Source organism: Oryctolagus cuniculus, chromosome 8 (genome assembly GCF_051225735.1).
Source record: "Oryctolagus cuniculus isolate XC-2025 breed Fujian yellow rabbit chromosome 8, ASM5122573v1, whole genome shotgun sequence".
Taxonomy (NCBI): Eukaryota; Metazoa; Chordata; class Mammalia; order Lagomorpha; family Leporidae; genus Oryctolagus; species Oryctolagus cuniculus.
The window spans coordinates 75,538,385-75,559,199 of record NC_142874.1 but is presented as its reverse complement, the minus strand read 5'-3'; the positions used below and the strand labels follow the sequence as shown (position 1 = coordinate 75,559,199).

At 39.4% G+C, this 20,815-nt stretch overlaps 1 protein-coding gene across 2 annotated transcripts in view; it reads left to right on the top strand.

Moving 5' to 3' along the window:
• MYOZ2 (myozenin 2) overlaps positions 1-16,552 on the top strand; it is a 37,480-nt gene extending 20,928 nt beyond the window's left edge. For both annotated transcript variants that reach the window (XM_002717224.6, XM_089302877.1), the window contains 2 exons: positions 2,926-3,109; positions 16,127-16,552. In XM_002717224.6, the coding sequence (XP_002717270.2) occupies positions 2,926-3,109; positions 16,127-16,361 (419 nt within the window). In that variant the 3' untranslated portion in view covers positions 16,362-16,552. The remainder of the gene's footprint in view (positions 1-2,925; positions 3,110-16,126) is intronic.
• The last annotated feature ends 4,263 nt before the right edge of the window (positions 16,553-20,815 follow it).

Here is a 20,815-nt window from a genome sequence, read left to right as displayed (position 1 = left end):
ATCGTAGCCATATTATCATTATGTTTATGGTGAAGAAAAACTGGAAGATAATATGCAAAAATAAAATAATTATTGCTAGAATAATAAGATTTCAAATAATTTTTAAAATATAATATTTCCGCCGGCGCCGCAGCTCAACAGCCTAATCCTCTGCCTAGTGGCACCGGCACACCAGGTTCTAGTCCCGGTCGGGGTGCCGGATTCTGTCCCGGTTGCCCCTCTTCCAGGCCAGCTCTCTGCTGTGGCCCGGGAGTGCAGTGGAGGATGGCCCAAGTGCTTGGGCCCTGCACCCCATGGGAGACCAGGAGAATCACCTGACTCCTGCCATCGGATCAGCGCGGTGCGCCGGCCGCTGAGCACCAGCCACGGCGGCCATTGGAGGATGAACCAATGGCAAAGGAAGACCTTTCTCTCTGTCTCTCTCTCTCTCTCTCACTGTCCACTCCACCTGTCAAAAAAAAAAAAAAATTTCTAGTTTCTATAGGTCTAGCTTCCAGTCAACTTCAGGAAAGGGAGAGGCAATAAAATATGGTAATAGAATTATGTATAGTATATAATATTACAACACAGGACTGGGATCTCTGCTTTCTTAGGGGTGCAGGGCAGACAGGAATGGCTACAAAGAAGAGGTAAACTCAAGCTATGTATTAAAACCGAAATTTCCATGTGACAAGAACTAGGGAGAACATTCCAGGCATGGGGAACAAATGGATGAACATAGACCCATAGTCCTGGAACACAGAATGTGAGCGGCAGGTGGCAGGAAATGAGGCTGGCCAGGTGGGAAGGGCTGCGTGTGTCATTCTAAGTAGTTGACATTTTGTCCTGAGGAGCCACTAGAGCACCCGGAGCAGGGCAGGTGAGGGGCCTGATTAAGTCTGCCTGTCAGGAAGGTGATCCTGTGGCAGTGTGGAGGGTGGTTGGAAGAGGGACCGTTAGTGTGCAGGATTAGTATGGAGGCTAGGGGAAAACCTGGAAGAGACAGAGTCCCGACCAGGAGAGGAAAGAGGGAACATTTCTGGTTGTAATGCTGGCAGACCACCTGCATAAGATTTGAATGAGAGTCTGTTGACAATTTGGATTTGTAGGACATGCTTGAGACTTCCTGAAGCAAAATCTCCAAGTAAGAAAAGAGGAAGAAGTCATTATCTACATTTTAAATCAGTACAAAAGGTGATTGAGAACACAGATAGTTAGTCATTCACTACCTCAGGAATCTTTCCAAAGTATAGTTGCTAATATTTAGTGATTAGTCTCAGGACTGAGAGGGAGTCGAGGATTATGCTCTGTCTTGAGCATCTGAGAGTAAAGTGATAACGTGTGCAAAGATGACCAATATTAAAACACACACACACACACACACACACACGCAGGAGGCATTAGAAAATGGCTATTAAGGGTGCCTGTAGAACATTCATTTGGACCAATAAATGATTGAATAGAATGGCTTGCAGAATAAAAACTATAACTGGGGATGGACATTTTGTGCAACAGTTAAGACACTGCTTGGCACATCTGCATTGAAGTTCTTGGTTCCTGTCCTGGATCCACTTCTGATGTAGTTTGCTGCTAATGTGCACCTGGGAGGGCAGCAGATGACCCAAGTAGTTGGGTCCCTGCCACCCACATGGGAAACCCAGACTGATTCCCAGGCACCTGGCTTTAGCCTGGGCTAACACTGAGTGTTGTTGGCATTTGGGAAGTGATCAGTAGATGAAAGAGCTCTCTGTCTCTCAAATAAAAAATGAAAATAAATAAATAAAATGCTTTAAAAAGTTGGACCCATCAATTTGTAATTATGACTATAAATGGAATATTTTAGGCAGAGTGTACAGCGCCAGAGCAGAGTGTTGAGAAACACAAGGGAAGGGAGATTTTTGCCTTCACTGCTATTTCCCCAGGGCACTATACAACAGACACTCAAATAGGTAGGTGCAAATGAATTAAATAATTGTGGTATTTAGAGTCCAGAATAAATTAATAGTGAGGGCATAATAATTCTGTAGTATATTTTATATGGTGGCCATGTATTCTTCCCTCTTACTCATTTTTTGTCACTTCCGTAGGCATATTGAAGGCATAACTTTTTTATTATTTTTTAATTTTTAAAGCTTTTGTTTAATAAATATAAATTTTGTAAGTACAACTTTTGGATTATAGCGGTTTTGGATTATAGCAGTTCTTCCCCCCATACCCACCCTCCCACCCCCAAACCATCCCACCTCCTACTCCCTCTCCCATCCCATTTTTCATTAAGATTCATTTTAAATTATCTTTATATACAGAAGATTAACTCTATACTAAGTAAGGATTTCAACAGTTTGCACCCACACAGATACACAAAGTATGAAGTACTGTTTGAAGACTAGTTTTACTGTTAATTCTCAAACTACAACACATTAAGGACAGAGATCCTACATGGGGAGCAAGTGCACAGTGACTCCCGTTGTTGATATAACAATCAACACTCTTATTTACAAGGTCAGTGATCACTCACCCGAGGCTCTTGTCATGAGCTGCCAAGGCTATGGAAGCCTCTTGAGTTCACAAACTCTGACATTATTTAGACAAGGCCATAATCAAAATGGAAGCTCTCTCCTCCCTTCAGAGAAAGGTACCTCCTTCTTTGATGACTCCTTCTTTCCACTGGGATCTCACTCACAGAGATCTTTCATTTAGTCAAGGAAAAAAATAACAGTATGGTTTGGAAAATTTGAACAGTTTGAAAATGGTTTCTTTTTAAAATCCTGTAAGCTTAAAGTGTTTTTAAAATGTCTTTCTTACAGACTGCTGCTGAGAGATAGGGAAAGAATGCATTCTTATAAATTTACCCCAGCATAAAAAATTAAACATGGCAAGATGTTAGGTGGAGTTTAGTAACTCTCAGGCACTCTGTTTACTTATTCTTGTTGCATTTTTCCAAAGGATATTCTGGACCACTGAAGGAAATTCCTCCAGAAAGATTCAACACCACAGCTGTCCCTAAGTACTACCAGTCTCCCTGGGAACAGGCCATTGGTGATGACCCAGAGCTTTTAGAAGCTTTGTACCCTAAGCTTTTCAAGCCTGAAGGAAAGGCAGAGCTGCCCGATTACAGGAGCTTTAACAGGTAACTCAGCTGTCTTGGGTGACACTGTTGGCATGTAACACTAAGATTTCCTATCATGATGCAGAGAACTGAATTTTGTGGTTGAAAAAAATGGTTTTCTTTTAAGAACAGAATCTAAATAGATCTTTTATAAGCCTAGGCAAAGACTCATTTTTGCACTATTACTAATATTTTAAATCTTGGATCATTTTCATCTAAAAATACAGGAAATGACTCAGAAACTACTATTGTTACAACACCAAGATTATCCCTCCACTTTTAAAAAATGATGTTTTAAAAACTTTTTCTAATGGAAAAGTTAATATATTAGCTTGTGTTTATTCATAGTACTATTAAAAAAATTTCAGAAATAGTTCATATTCAGGGCTATGAGAATTACAGAGATTAGGCTACATTGTAGGTATTGTACAGACTTGATCCTCCAAAAGTTCAGCACATGTACAAACCAAAATTTATGCTACCAAAAATATTTGCAAATAATGTCTGTAGTATGTTTTATATGGTGGCCATGTTTTTTCCCTCTTACTCATTTTTTGTCATTTCCACGGGGATACTGAATATTTTTAATGTCACCATCATCCATGCTTGACTTCACTTTTGGAATAAAATGTTTTCCATATGCTGTCTCACACTAACTATTTAAGAACTATTCACCTAAAATGAACAAATTAAGGAGTTAATCTTAGATTTACAGAAAAGATTGATACATGGGTTGCACTTAAATAGCAATCCTTATTTCTTTATTATATACTAAATAAATAAATTATTATATACTAAAATCTTAGTTTTCACATGCTGCTCTACTAGTAATTCATCTATTGCATAAATGAGGCATACCATACTTTTTTTGATGTTGCATAGAATTTGAAGAGCTATTCAGGAGTGGCTGAGGAAGGCGGTTGAAGGCCCATTCTTATCAAGGCCATACTTTTCTCTTCCAAAATGAGAGTCTAGAAAATTATAAAAGCAAAACACTAGGAAAAAATGGAGACTAAGGGAAAATTTCAGGCCTGTTTTTGAGATCAGTGCTTAAAAGATGCTGTGAGACGTCTGTGTAACTTGAGGCTTCAGTACCCCAAACCTGCTGAGCCGCTTACTTTCAGTTCTACAAGCATCCTAGGGTATTTGGGTCAGAGGTGCCTATCGATTACACAAATGCTATATCAACGAGCACAATCCCATCCACTAGGAAAAGGCACTCCCTGTGTACAAGCAAAGCTTTTGTCAATGTACCATATTCACATTGTGTGTATATGGATGTGTGTGTGTCAGAGAGAGAATTTAATCTGCCAGTAAGTTTCTTTTACTCCAGAAAATCTTATTCCTTTTTACATATACATCAACATACAAATAAAAATATGAGAATATATTAACCTATGAAACAAAACATGATGCAATGCATAGACATTGTTAGCTTTAAGATGCCTTTTGTTCTTATGTATGTACACAAAAGCATAAAAGTGTAAAGCTTTGTCTATTCTATAGATTGCCTTAGAAGTCCACTTGACAATTAAACAGTGTAATCATATCTTTGGGTTTAAATGCTTGTTGAGTGAATGAGTATGTAACAACTTCTTAAAGTAGTATTTCTATTTCCAGGTATGGTATACAAGTTCACATCAGAACAATTTCAGGAAAAAACTAGAAAAGCAAGTTTTAAAAATTATTTTTAAAATGATTGAAAAGCTACCAAGGAAGTGGTCCCAGAAGCCCAGATGCCCTGTCCTGAAGAAAGGGAAATTCAGTGATATAAACCCACATTTCCCCTCAGGACACTTGCGATCAAATCTCCCAATAGTGTCAGGTCTGGAAAGACCAAAAATAGAAGGATACGGTCTTCCAGGGTGGATGAGCCCAAGCAAATATTTTGTATTTTCAGACAGGAACCCTCCAATGGTGTCCATTGGAGTAAGGGCAAACAAGAATTAGATCAGCCTTCACACAACTAACGTCACTCCTAATCAACACTGTCTTAGATCGGATAAGGCCACCTCCCCTCATTCAAACTGCCAGCCATGAAAAAGCAAATTCTCTCTGGAAGATGGCTCCATTCAGAGTCTCAAGTCATCTCTACAATGGGGTGTTTTCTTCAAAATCTTTTCTTGCAGTAAAATACACATAACACATAATTTACCATCTTAACCATTTTTTTAAACTTTTATTTAATGAATATAAATTTCCAAAGTACAGCTATGGATTACAATGGCTTCCCCCCCATAACGTCCCTCCTACCCGCAACCCTCGCCTTTCCCACTCCCTCTCCCCTTCCATTCACATCTAGATTCATTTTCGATTCTCTTTATATACAGAAGATCAGTTTAGCATACATTAAGTAAAGATTTCAACAGTTTGCTCCCACACAGAAACATAAAGTGAAAAATACTGTTTGAGTACTAGTTATAGCATTAAATCTCAATGAACAGCACACTAAGACCAAAGATCCTACATGAGGAGTAAGTGCACAGTGACTCCTGTTGTTGACTTAACAAATTGACACTCTTGTTTATGGCCTCAGTAATCACCCTAGGCTCTAGTCATGAGCTGCCAAGGCTATGGAAGCCCCCTGAGTTCACTGACTCTGATCATATTTAGACAAGGCCATGGTCAATGTGGAAGTTCTCTCCTCCCTTCAGAGAAAGGTACCTCCTTCTTTGATGACCCATTCTTTCCACTGGGATCTCACTCGTGGAGAACTTTCATTTAGGTATTTTTTTTCCCCAGAGTGTCTTGGCTTTCCATGCCTGAAATACTCTCATGGGCTTTTCAGCCAGATCCGCATGCCTTAATGGCTGATTCTGAGGCCAGAGTGCTGTTTAGGACATCTGCCATTCTATGGGTCAGCTGTGTATCTCACTTCCCATGTTGGATCGTTCTCTCCCTTTTTTATTCTATCAGCTAGTATTTGCAGACACTATTCTTGTTTATTGGTTGAACTCTGTAATTAACACAGAATTATCCTTAGGTGTTTAAATTTTAACTGAAAAGTGATCCCTGTTAGGAATTTGGAAAACATCATGCTGAGTGAATTAAGCCAGTCCCAAAGGGACAAATATCGTATGTTCTCCCTGATCGGCGACAACTAACTGAGCACCAAAGGGGAAACTTGTTGAAGTGAAATGGACACTATGAGAAACAGTGACTTGATCAGCTCTTGTCCTGACGGTTGATGTACATCTTAACCATTTTTAAGTGTACAAGTGAGTGGTATTAAGAATTCATTCTGATTCATAATGTTGAGTAACTATAATCATTATGCATCTCCACAACTCTTTTCATCTTCTAAAACTGGACTCTGTGCCCACTGAGTAGTAACTTCCCCAAGTCTCTGATGACTACCATCTGCTTTCTGGTGCTATGATTTTTGCTTCTCTGACTGCTTTATTTAAGTGGAATCAACAGAGTTTGTCTTTTTGTGACTGACTTATTTCACTTATTATAATGATTTCAAAGCCTTAAAAGTATTTTATGAGCTTATATCACTATAAATGCCAGGACTTGACTACAGCTCTAGGTAGGAGGGACTTGTGATTGGGCCAGGACATGGATGGAGCTCGAGTAGCTCTTAATGTCTGTAGACATTCTGAGATTGTTCATTTTATAAACATTATGTACATGCCTTGAAATTTTCTGTACTTGCATTATATTGAAAGAAAGAAATGTTTTAAAAAACTATTAAATGCAATTAATGATAGATTAGACATGGTTGAATAGAGGATTGGTAAACTGATAAGAAAATATTACAATGAAAGCATATGGGAAAATTTCAAAATGTAGTAAAAGAGCAGAAGATACACTTGGAGCAGTAAAAAATATATCAACATGTGTGTAGCTGGAGTCTCAGAAGAGGACTATATTGGAGGAATGGCCAACAATTTTTTGAAATTGATGTGAGGCATCAAGCCCAAAGGAGGGAAATACAAAGTAAGCCACACAAAACAACATGAATGCAAACAAAAGACAAAAGAGGGGCAGGCATTTAGCCTGCTTGTGAAAATGCCATTGTCCCATATCTGAGTATTAGGGTTCAGTTCCAGAATTTGCTCTCCTGAGTCCAGCTTCCTGCTAATGCTGACCCTGAGGCAGCAGTGATGGTTCAAGAAATTGGATTCCTGCTACCCAAATGGGAGACCTGGACTTCATTTCCTGCTCCAGCCCCAACTTTTTTTTTTTTTTTTAAGATTTTATTTGTTTATTTGAAAGTCAGAGTTACAGAGAGACAGAGGCAGAGAGAGAGATCTTCCATCCGCTGGTTCACCCCCCAATTGGCCACAACATCTGGAGCTGTGCCGATCCAAAGGCAGAACCCAGGAGCTTCTTCTGGGTCTCCCACGTGGGTGCAGGGGCCCAAGGCCTTGGGCCATCTTCCACTGCTTTCTCAGGCCACACCAGAGAGCTGGCTCAGAAATGGAGCAGCTGGGACTAGAACCAGCAGCCATATGGGATGCTGACACTGCAGGCAGCAGCTTTACCTGCTACGCCACAGCACCAGCTCCCACAGCCCCAACTTCTGAGAACATTTAGGGAGCATCCCATGGATGGAAGCTCTCTTTCTCTTATCCTCTCTCCCTCTTTCTTTCTCTGACTCTCTCTACCTCTCAAACAAAACTAAACAAAAACAGACAATAAAAAAATTGAACAGTAAGGAATAAACAGTGCACTATGTTAAAAAGAGCCAAAATAAGATACTTGATTTCCCAGCTGAAGTCATGGAAGACAGTAGAATAACAGTTTTAAAATTAGTAAATAACTGTCAACTATCATAATTTATCAGTGAAATAATCTTTAAAGGAAAAAGTTAAAATAAAAAATACACATTTTCAGACAAAGATATTATTTGTTGACCCCTTAGATAATAAGATGAGAATAAAAAAAAAAGAACAACTGAAAGTCATTAGTTACAAATGACACAATTATGTCCACAATACATTCAAAAGAAGCTACAGGGAAATCATTAGAATAAGTAAATGAATTTAGTATAAGCCTATAATTGGTCTACATAATAATTACTGATATTTTTACATACCAGCAACAAATAATTAGAAACTAAGTAGTATTTATTGATTTTTACCTATGATTTGTGTGCTTTTCTTTGTCTATTTTTTACTTCAATAAAAAACTTTGTGTACTTCTTACTTTTAAAAAAAATTTATTTATTTGAAAGTCAGAGATAGAGAGGGAGAGACAGAGAAAGAGAGGGAGAGGGAGGAGGGGGAGGAGGAGGGGGAGGGGGAGGGGAGAGGAAGACGGGGGAGAGGGGAAGAGAAAGAGAGAGAGAGGGGGGAGAGAGAGAATCTTCCATCTACTGCCTCAGTACCCAGATAGCTGCAATGGCCAGAGCTTGGCCAAGATGAAATCAAGAGCCAGGAGCTTCATCAGGGCTTCCTACACGAGTGTCAAGGGCCCATTCCCAGGTCCACTGCAGGGAGCTTGATTGGAGGTGGAAAAGCTGTGACCGGAACCAGTGCCCATATGGGTTGCTGGTGTCACAGATGGCGGCTTTACCTACTTTACCATAGCCCAAGTCCATACTTTTTTTATCTTACACTACACTTCATTAAATTTTTTTTTTTAAATCATATGAGCAACTATAAATTGAATGGGACAAAAGCCATTTTTGAAACTAATGCAGAAGAAAATCTAGTCATTTAGAAGAAAGTTTAAAATCAATTCCAGGTATATATATAGTGGGTTATTATTTGCCTTGTTGTGGGTTATGTACAGGATTATATTTTCTCAAACCACTTTAGATGATGAGAAAAAAAAATCTAACCAAAAATTTAGTTTCTCATCAAACTATTATAAGTACCATTTTCCTTTATGTTTCTTAAGTAATTCAACATGTTATTACATTAAGAGTTTCTTATAATTTATCTATTTTTCTCATTTTTGTGAAAACAAATGGGAACAACAGAGAAAGAAAAAAACAAGCAGATATTCCCACAATTCTTGCAAGGACTAAAGCAATATAATTTTGTCATTCCTTACTGTTACACATAATTATTAGATATTGTTATTAAAATACAGAATTCTAAGGTGTACTTGAACAGCATTTGGCACATTGACTGGATAAAAGTAGTCTCTGAGGCCTAATTACAATTTCAAAATGCCCTGGAGTTTAATACAATTCTATTTTCTCATATTCCTTTTGAGCATATTCAACTTTTGTCCTGTATTTAAATAATATTCTATTAAATCGAGATAATAGGAGAAAAAATGAGCTGGGAGCAAAGAAGTTTCCAGCTCTGCATCAAAAAGCAAACAACACTTTGAGTGTATCACTTAGCCTCTGCTGACCTTAATTTCCTCATCAGTAAAATAACTTCTATGATTCCATGATTTAAGTACCTTTAAATACAGAACATATATTAGATATTGAATAGAATATTATTCTAATTTCTATACAAACATATTAGCTACGTACATTTTCTTTTTTAAGATTTATTTATTTATTTGAAAGGTAGAGTTACAGAGAAAGGGAGAGAGAGACATAAAGAGAGAGAGAAAGAGCTTCCATCCCCTGGTTGACTACCAAGACGGCTGCAATGGCCAGGACGAGGGCGGGGCCAAAGCCAGGAGCTCTTTCTAGGTTTCCCGCGTGGGTGGCAGGGGTCCAAACATTTGGGCCATCCTCTGCTGCTTTTCTTTGGTGTTAGCAGGGGTCTGGTTCAGAAGTGGAGCAGCAGGGACACAAACCCACAATATGGGATGCCAGCATTGCAGGTGGTAGCTTTACCCACTAAGCCACAATGCCAGACCCCATTACCTACTTCTTTATCTTATAAAAATAATTAGAAGTAATCATGATTGCATTATGTGTCTCACACTATTAATTCCACAAATTTTTAATTTTTACAAATGTTAAGTCCAACAGTTGCCATAAATAAGAAAGCATCTATTAACCGTGAATCTGAGTGATACAAGCTTTGTTATTCAACACGTAGATGGCAAAGTATAAAATTCACTTTAAGTCAGATCTATGTTTGAAGAATTTATATTATGGGAATAAAGAAATGCATGATTTTCTTTCAGTAGACTATTTTAAATATTTCTGTGGAAATTTTTGCTTCACTAACTTTGACTAAAACTTGAAACTATTTTCAGAGATCTTAAAACTTTTACAAGTCGTTTCTTGCTTTGAATGACAACATTTCTGTTAGTGGAATCTCTTTAATTTGTGTGTTGAGGGCAACAAAATTCAAACAAACAGGATATATCGTCTGCGGTGCCAAAGCAAAGCAAAGGAAACTTTGCTTTCCAGACAGCAAACTTTCACTGGATCTGTGGCAGGAAGTAGGAGATGGGTGATGGAACAGAAGGGAATGTTTTCCTTTACAAGAGAAGAAAATGACCCACAGATGGTAGGAAAAAAAACAAGACAGAACTGGATTAAAAAGGGAAAAAGCAATCCATTAAATGCACAACACATATACTGGATTGTAGTACAGAGTATTTCTTTTTTGACTTATTCAAAAATTTTAAAATGATAGTAAAATTCATTTCTTGAATGCTAAATACATGATTAATTACCCAAACTCAACTTAATTCTAGAAATGTTCAATAGCAGCCTCTTGGATCCAGTGAAGAACCATTCTTGAAACCTCAATGACGGCTGTGCTGTGCAATTATGCATTTAGGAGAACCATGCTTGGTTTAGTATTCTACTCTTCCTGTCTTGGAATTCTTAATTTTTGAAGACAGAGCCCTGTGTTTTCATTTTGCATTGGGCCCTACAAATCTTGCAGCTGGTTCTGATCCAGGACTATATGCTGAAGAAGCATCTTCCTGACCCGCCAAGCAGAGTAAGGTGTTTTTTATTCTTGGCTCTGCTGCATTCAAGATATGCTTCCCTAGCTTATTCCGTTTCATTGTTTCTCAGGTTTCATTGTTTCTCTATGAACTCATTGAGGTTAAGGCCTACTATACCATAGTCTTTTCATCTTGAACTCCATATCACGTAGCCAAGTGTCCAGACATGATACGAAATCAGTAATTTGTCTTATGAATAAATAAATGAGCCCACAAATAAACACTTTAAGAGTGTTAAGATTTTCAAGTGATAAAATATTATCTTGTATATCTTCAACATTCAAGAACTTTTGTTTTGTACTGAATCAAATTTGAATCACAAAGTCTTTTCAAGTCATTAAATCAGAACATACAATGTAGCACATTTGAATCAGTTAGTTGTATCATAAGGTGACAGCACCCTGGCTTGATGTCATTTAGACATAGCTGAAGTTGGTTGAGATTTCTAAGCACAATACTAAGAAATACTATACTTAGAAAATGAACTCAGAAAGTCCAATGTTCTTTAATAATTTCTTGGTGGGTGCACTGGAAACAGATAGTGCCTAGGAAAATGCGACTCCAGTGAGTCTGGCTGCCTGGCTTCAAATCCTGTCTCACAACTTCATAAGTGGTTGACATAAGGCTGAGTCATTTAACTTATCTGTGCCTGTTAAATGGGACTCCAAAAACAACCAACCTACAAGGTGACTGTGAGGCTTGAATGAGACAATCACGTGAAGCCTTTGGTTCCAAGAGTGTGGCCATAAACCAGCAGCACTGCCATTACCTGGGAACTGACTAGAAATGAATGCAGTGTCTCAGTCGCCACCTCTCTCCCCACCCTGCGCCATGGCTCATCATGTTTTAAAAACTTAAAGTTCTGTGGGCCGGTGCCGCGGCTCACTAGGCTAAGCCTCCGCCTTGCGGCTCCGGCACACTGGGTTCTAGTCCCGGTTGCCCCTCTTCCAGGCCAGCTCTCTGCTGTGGCCAGGGAGTGCAGTGGAGGATGGCCCAAGTGCTTGGGCCCTGCACCCCGTGGGAGACCAGGAGAAGTACCTGGCTCCTGCCTTTGGGTCAGCGCGGTGCGCCGGCCGCAGCGCGCTGGCCATGGCGGCCTTTGGAGGGTGAACCAACGGCAAAGGAAGACCTTTCTCTCTGTCTCTCTCTCTCACTGTCCACTCTGCCTGTCCAAAAAAAAAAAAAAGAACTTAAAGTTCTGAAAAATAATGTCTAGGTAGTATTTTTGTTTCTTTCTCATGGATTTTATGTAGAATTTGGTGACTCATTTTGCTCTACAAACTCTTCAAGTCAGAAAAATATCTTCTATCATATCCTCTGTACATGTTTGTGATTTCTTCTTTAAGAATCTTGAATAGTCTCTATTTTAACTGTTATTGATTCAGTTATTTATCTATGGTATCATCTACATCTTGTGTATTCTGGGAGAGTTCTTTGCCATAACTTAATATGCATTTCTATGGAAAATAACTTTACTATCTGCTCAACAGTTTGCAAGTTCTTGAGAGTTTAGATCATGTGTTTCATTTCGACTTGCTTCTAGAAAATTCTGGAGAAATAATCCATATTCATTATTATCATTTGGCTCTCTCAGATGGACTGAGATACTGTCTGGTAATGAAGGCTTATGAACTTGCTAGAAAAAAATATGTACTCAGTGTACTGAGAAGGTAGGCTAAGGGGAGTATCTCTAGGAGGATATTTGTATTAAGAGTTCTGCAAACAAAAACCCAGAATTCATACAAAAAGAAACTACCAAAGCCCACATGTCACATCTATGCAAAAAAGGGGAGGAGGAGCTATAAAATTACAAATTTGGAGTCCAATTTAATTGATAGAGACTGAATTTTAGGAATATGTTATCTTTACTACAAAACTGCAAATATTGCAGAGTTCAAAAGTCCCAGAATATCCAGTGAATGCTTTAAAACAATATTTTATTGTTTTACAAGTTTGGCACCAAATAGTCAAAGACGTTTGATGATAAATTTTCAAACCAATGTGTGAGATTTCAAATGTTTCTGAATTAACATACTTTTCAGGAGCTTTTTGGAATTACTTTCTCATCTGTGTATAATAATATTTTTTAAAGGAGAGTGTCAAATTATATGGCAAGTTAAAAGCAGCATAAAGACATTTTGAAATAAAATGTGACAGTGAGCACTTTACACCTGCTGTTCTCACAGGCTGTGCTAACATTCAACATTATTAGCAACAGTCATCTTTAGCCCTTATCTTTTTATTAAAAGATTTATTTATATATCTGAGAGGTAGAGTTACAGACAGACAGAGGAAGAGACAGAGAGAGAAGTCTTGCATCCACTGGTTCACTCTCCAAATGGCCACAATCACTGAGTTGGGCTGATCTGAAACCAGGAGCCAGAAACTTCTTTAGGGTCTCCCACACGGGTGCAGGGACCAAAGCATATGGGCTATACTCCACTGCTTTCCCAGACCATAAGCAGAAAGCTGGATCAGAAGAGGGGCAGCGAGACATGAACCAGCTCCCATATGGAATGGCTGTGCTGCAGGCATAAGCTTAACCTACCACACCACAGCACCAACGCTTTTAGCTCTTATCAGATTGGTTGGATCAAGGATATGTGGCAGAGAACTTGAACTGCTGTTGCTCACTCTCCATTTTTTTTTTTTTAAACAGTTTGTATGCTTCTTACTCAGGTCTTTCCATCTCTGTCAGAATTCCCAACTTGGTGGATAATGGGACCAAGACAGAGTGGTAACTAAGCATAAAAAGGCAACTTTTGATATAGAAGCTGCACACACTGTAACTATGGGAAGATACAAGACAGTGAATGCAGCATTGTTCCTTTGGACAGAGTAAACTCAATTTGGTGAGAAAAAGATTCAATTGATTGAAACAATTAAAAAGTAATGCAATCACATTTGTGGCACATTGTACATATAAATGCCTTTATTACTACTTTAATACAGGACATCCTGATATTCAGATATTCAAAAAAAAAAAAAAGACAGAAGACTAATTGAGATACAGAGAAAGTGAGATCTCTTTCAGGCTTCTAAATAATCTTCCCCACAATTCTGGAGAATCTGCCAGTATGTAGTCTTGCCAGTTTCTACTGTCTAAATGTTTATGAGGACCTTCTAGGTACAATGTATCATACAAGTATATTGTAATAAGTCACAAAGTTGCATCACAGAGAATTCCAATCCTTTTGTAATGCAGTCTGGTAAGAAATAAAACAGACATACCAGTGGATATCATGAAATATGGAAAACAGAGTTGCAGAGGAGGTGAAAATAGTCTGTGGGAACTAGAGGAGGAGAGCTTACTTCTGTTGTGGGAGGTAGGAAAAGAGTCAAGGAGAAAGTTAAATGTGAACTAAAACCTAAAAAGGGGGAGGCGGCAGGCATTGTGGATTAAGCTACGGTTTGGAAGGCCTGCATCCCATTTCTTTGCATCACATAATGGAGTGCCCTCGGTATATGCATACCTTAAAGGGGAATTAGTATGTAGTGATAAGAGTCAGAAAGTCCATGCAGAGAAACGAGAGAGAGAGAGAAAGAGAGAGAGAGAGAGAGAGAGAGAGAATGAGCAAAGGCACTGGGTTAGACATGCATAAGTGGGCAGAGCAGGTAGTTATTTCCTTTGGATGGAACAAAGTGTGCAGGAAAGTGAAAATGGCAAAAACTACGTGGTTTACCTCTTCAAATGTCATGTCTAAAGCACAGTTTCCACCCATACACCAAGCCTGTTCTTCTATCAGTCTTCTCTCAGTTGCTAAAATTGTAAGCCTAGGAGTTGATCTTTCCATTTCACTTATAATTTAGCAGCAAATCCTGCTGAGTCTACCTCTCAAATAGATCCCGAAGCTACCTGCTTTTGTTCATCTTCACAGAAAACATCTTGAACCCAAGACTTCAGTTCCCACTTGAATTGCTGTAGCATCTTCCCTCCATCTACACTAGTCTTCTTAGAATCTGTTCACGCAGCCGCAGCAGCCTGAATGATCTTCATACATCTTGACCTGATTATATTCCTGCCCTGTAGAACACCCCACAATGGTGCCATCCTTAGAAGGGAATCCGTATTCCTTACTTGGACAAAGCTCCACACAATCTGGTCTCTGTCTCCTCTTCCTGTGGCCCCACCCTCATCCACAGCTGAGTGAACAGGCCTCTTTCTTGTTCTGAGCATGCCAACATTACATCTGCCGTAGGCTCCTGGCCTGAGCCAGTCCCTCTACTGGAAATCCGCTGTGCCCTGGTCAGCCTGTACGCAGCTGACTTCTGCCCTACAGGTGGCAGTTTAAATGTCACTTCTCCAGAGAAGTCCTCCCTGATGATTCAATCCACAGCAACTAGTCATCCACTGTTTACTAGTGTTTCACCCTATTTTAATTTTCTACATGGCTCTTAACCACTATTAAGTGCTTTCTGTATGTTTATGTTTGTTTTCTGTCTGCTTCATTACAACAGAGCAGTTGGAACTTTGACAGATTGTTCACTTAGAACTGTGCATGGCACTGAGGAAACAAATAAATTAATGCCTAAATCAAACAAAGCTGGAAAGTTATGTGGGGCCTTAAAAACCAAGATATAGAAGCTGGACTTTATTTAGGGGACAAATGAAGGTATTTTTGAGGTTTTTGAGATAGAGATTGAACGATGCAAAAGACATGCTTCTTTCCCTAAAGACTTCAGAGATCAGATGCCTCAAACCAAACTGTATTCTTAAAAGTGAAGCTGACACCACCAAGTGCCATAGGACAAGCACCAAATGATGAACAGAACGCAGTCCATTCTACAGGGATTTGGCAAAGGAAGTGAGGTCTGGGCTAGTTGGAGAGAAGTTGGGGGAAAAAAAAAGGGCACAGGACAAGTGCAAGTGCAGAAAAAGGCAGGGAAGAAACATCATCCAAAGGGAAAACGTTGTTAGCAGAGGCACAAAGGTGAGAAAAGTTTGTGAGGAGCTCTGGATATATGAAATAGGCTAGTTCCAAATAAAAGGTACATAAAAATATATTTTACACTGATCTCTTACTAAATACCTCTTTTTATCCTAAAGGTATGGTCCTTACATGAAAACCTTTGCCTCAGAGGTTGAAAATTGACAACCATACTTAGAATAGAGCATAATAGTGTGCTCATAGCACTATGAATTCAATTCTTATTGACTTTCTAGCAAATACATTTGAACATTAATTAACATTCCTTTTTCATTTCCCACAGGGTTGCCACCCCATTTGGAGGTTTTGAAAAAGCATCAAAAATGGTTAAATTCAAAGTTCCAGATTTTGAGCTACTCCTGCTAACAGATCCCAGGTTCATGGTCTTTTCCAATCCTCTTTCTGGCAGACGGTCCTTTAACAGGACTCCTAAGGGTTGGATATCTGAGAATATCCCCATAGTGATAACAACTGAACCCACGGAGGAAGCCACTGTACCGGAATCTGAAGACCTATGAAAAGAAAGGTGTATGAGCCACAAAACCATATACATATAAAAGTTGCTGTTTTATTATACTATTTACTGGCAAAGCCACTTACATTCTTCATTAGCAGCAATAAATTAATAGAGATGTAGCAATTTTTCTTGTATGGCATTCAATTTCAATCTCAGATCAACAATTAAAATCTTATTTTAAAAAGCTTTTAACTCATGTATCTTTATTTGTAATTTTATTTCAACTAATTTAAACAATCCAGCTCTTTTTCGTTGTGATAGTTCACAAGGAAGAGTAACTAATGAGGGGTTTAATCTTTGTTTCATTTAATAGGACTTACTCCAGAATACATTTTTCAAGTAGACCCTATCATCAAAATACAATGCACAGTGTGCAGACTCCCTCAGAGTTTTATTTAGGAGCAAAAGTAGGGGGCCAGCACTGTGGTGCAATGGGTTGAAGCCGCCGCCTGCAGCTCCAGCATCCTATATGAGCACGAGTTCGAATACTGACTGCTCCTTTTCCGATCCAGCTCTCTGCTAATGGCCTGGGAAAGCAGTGGAAGATGGCCCAAGTCCTTGGGCTCCTGCACCCATATGGGAGACCTGGATAAAGCTCCCAGCTCCTGGCTTTGGCCTGGCCCAGCCCCAGTCATTGTGGCCATTTAGGGAGTGAACCAGCAGATTGAAGACCTCTCTGTCTCTGTCTCTACCTCTCCTTGTAACTTTGCCTTTCAACTAAATAAAATAAATCTTAAAGAGAGGGAGAGAGGGAGAGAGAGAGAGAGAGAGAGAGAGAGAGAGAGAGAGAAGTGGAATGGGCATTTGGCACAGTGGTTAGGATGCCAATTGGGATGCACAGGTTGGAGTCCTAGTTCCTCTGCTTCCTATGTGGCTTCCTGCTGGTGGGCACCCTGAGAGGCAACAGATGATGGCTCAGTTACTTACTTGGGTCCATGATACCCATGGGGGAGACCCAGCGGAGGCTCCACGGTCCAGGCTTCAGCCTGACACAGCCCTGGCTCTTTGGGCATTTGGGGAATAAATGAGCAGATGAAAGAACTCTCTTTGTCTCTCTAACCCCACCCCAATCTCTGCCTCTCACATAAAATGACATTATTTTTTTTTTCAGAGATGAAAACCATAGAAGATGATGAACAGGTACTGTTGATGCGAAAAATGGTTGGGGGCTTCCTTTCTGGTGGCCATGAGAAATTTTAATGTTTACCTATTGGCATCTGTGATAAACTATATATGAGGTTCCCATTATGCCATATTTTTGATTATTTTTATCTTATTTAAACATTTTAAAAAAGATTTTATTTATGTATTTGACAGGTAGAGTAACAGACACAGAGAGAGAGAGAGAGAGGTCCTCCATCTACTGGTTCACTCCCCAAATGGCTGAGCCAATCCTGGGAGCTTCCTCTGGGTCCCCCATGTGGATGCAGGAGCTCACTCAAGCCATCTTCTACTGCTTTCCCAGGTCATCAGCAGAGAGCTGGATTGGAAGAGGAGTAGCCGGGACACCAACCAGTGCTCATATGGGAATGCCAGTGCCTCAGGCAGAGAGGCTTAGCCCACCATGACACAGCTCTGGCCCCTGATTATTTCAATCTTAAAAAAAAAAAATCATATTCTAGGGACCAGCGCTGTAGCATAGATGGTAAAGCCACCTCCTGCAGTGCCAACATACCATATGGGTGCTGGTTCAAGCCCTGGCTGCTCCATGTCCAATCCAGCTCTCTGCTAATGGTCTGGGAAAGCAGTAGAAGATGGCCTAAGTCTTTGGGCCCCTGCACCTGTTTGGGAGACCCAGAAGAAGATCCTGGCTCCTGGCTTTGGATTAGCCCAGCTCCAGCCATTGTGGCCTTCTGGGGAGTGAACTAGGGGATGGAAGAGTGCTGTCTTTGCCTCTGCCTCTCTGTAACTCTGCCTTTTAAATAAATAAATAAATAAATCTTTAAAAAATTCTATTATGCATTTTGATAAAATGGCTTAATTCTATATAACATCATGGAGTGAGTCACTATTTTTTAGTGAAATGGAATTGCATGACTTCAACCATCTCCAAATATGCATAATTAAACTATATGATGTTTAATCAATCTGTCAGCTACTAAAAGGGGACTAGCAATTGAACATGTTATGAAACATTTTTCTCAAGTGTCATAAAAGAGTACTTAAAATGGGAAAACCCTAAGTGTTTTTTCTTTTTCTTTTCCTTTCTTTTTTTTTTTTTTTTTGAACATTGGGTAGAAAATAAAAAGCTAACCTTCTGTTTACTCTCCTGTTTCTTATTTTCCTGGAAGCATCTATTAATTCTACCTCAGCTGACACTTTTAGAAATGCCAAAATTTTGTTCTGGTTGCTGCACAACTAAGAATCCAGAAGGAATTTTGAATGGGTTTTCCATTGACCTGAAAAACAGCCAAATCTTTCAAAGTCAGAAGAAATATGAAAGTCTTTTTAGAACAGCAGAAAAATTGTGGGATTTTTTCCACTTGCATTTGCATACATGAAATACAGAAAAAGGAGACATATTATCAAAACAGATGAAAATAACGGATGGACTAGTGAATGTCAAGCACTATACTCACTGCTTTATAGAGGCAACTTAATACATATATATTTACTATTATTTTATGTTTACAGATATCCTGTGAGAAAACTATTGTAAAAGTTCTCAACGTAAAAAATTTTATTTCCTTTTTTAAAAAATTATTTATTTGAAAGGTAGAGTTATAGAGAGGCAGAGAGCGAGAGCGAGAGAGAGAGAGAGAGAGGTCTTCCATCCGCTGGTTCACTCCCAAAATGGCTGCAAAGGCCAGAGCTGGGCCTATCCAAAACCAGGAGCTAGGAGCTTCTTCTGGTTGCAGGGGTCTTGGACTATCTTCAGCTGCTTTCCCAGGTGCATTAACAAAGAGCTGATCAGAAGTGGCGCGGCCGGGATGTCAAGCAGTGCCCTTATGGGATGCCAGCAGCGACTTTACTTGCTATGCCACAGTGCCAGTTGCTCATATTTCCTATATAAAAAGACTTTGAGTTATTATTATTTCATTTGAAAGGCAGAGAAACAGGACAGATGGAGAGAGATCCTCCATTTACTGGTTCACTCACCAAATGCCCACAACAGCCAAGGCTGGACCAGGCCAAAGCCAGGAGCCCTGAACTCCATCCAGGTCTTCCACATGGGTGGCAGAGACTCAAACACTTGAGCCATCATCTGTTGCCTCCCAAGGGTATGCATTAGCAGGAAGCTGGTTCAGAAGTAGAGTAGCTGGGACTTGAACCAGGCACTCTAATATGGTATGCAGACATCCCAAACAGTAGTTTAATTATTGTGCCGAACTCCAGTCCCAATAATCTCAATTGTATATAAGAATAGTAACCCTCAGAGGATTAACATGTCTTGAAATAAGCCTATCTCATAAGAAGAACTTGGTAAATCTGTCTCTGAGACATGTGTTCTAAAAAAATCATGGCTTATAACTTCTCTTTCAGAAAAAAATCAGCCTTAAACTGTTTCATTCCATCTAGACATTACTTTTTTTAAAATCTCTATTATTTTAGATTTGGGCAAACACAGTAATAAATTGAGTAATTTTCGAGTTCAAGGTCATATAGGCACTCAGCTCTAAAAAGGTAAACTTTCAGGCTGTATTGAAAATAAATAAAACAAGCAATGTATATTTACTTAATTTTGAAATTACAGAAGCATAATAGTGAACTCTGACTAAACCTGCTCATTTGTGCTCAGTATTTTACACTCTTTTGACCTATGTAATCTTTTTGTTTCCCCTTTTATGAAAAGAGGGAGGAGGGGAAACAAAGAAATACAAGATGAGGCAGATGTTCAGGTTAGTTTAAAGCACCCATGTGCTACGTCAGAGTACCTGGATTTGGTTTGCAGCTCTGGCTCCTGGCTGCAGCTTTATGTTATGCAGACCCTCTGAGGTTGTCGTGACGGCTCAAGCAATTGGGTTACTATCACCCAAATGGGAGACCTGACCGAAGTCCCATTTGAGAGCCTCAGCACTGGCCCATTCTGCCATTGCTGGCATCTCGGGAGGATACGAGCTCTCTCTATGTATCTGTCTCTTTCTCTGTGTCTCTGTCTCTCGGATAAGTACATAAAAATTTTTAAAGACATTAACAATCACAAGGCTAAAAGAAATTCTGTAGTATAACAACATACCAAAACCATGCCTTGGAATGAAAATATTTTTGACACTTCAGAACTTAGAGGAAACTCTTCCAAATCCCATGATATGGCTTAACAGACTCTGGGTCATGAAATTAGACCCCAAAATAGTATTTCATCTGATTATTTAGCATTAATTTCACCCTGTCTCATTGGTAAGACTGATGATCAGCTGACCAAATGTCCTGTAAATAACTAGATTGCATTAATAGCTAGATGGCATATGAAAAGGCCAAACACAGATTTCAACTCTTCACTCCCTTTAATCACTT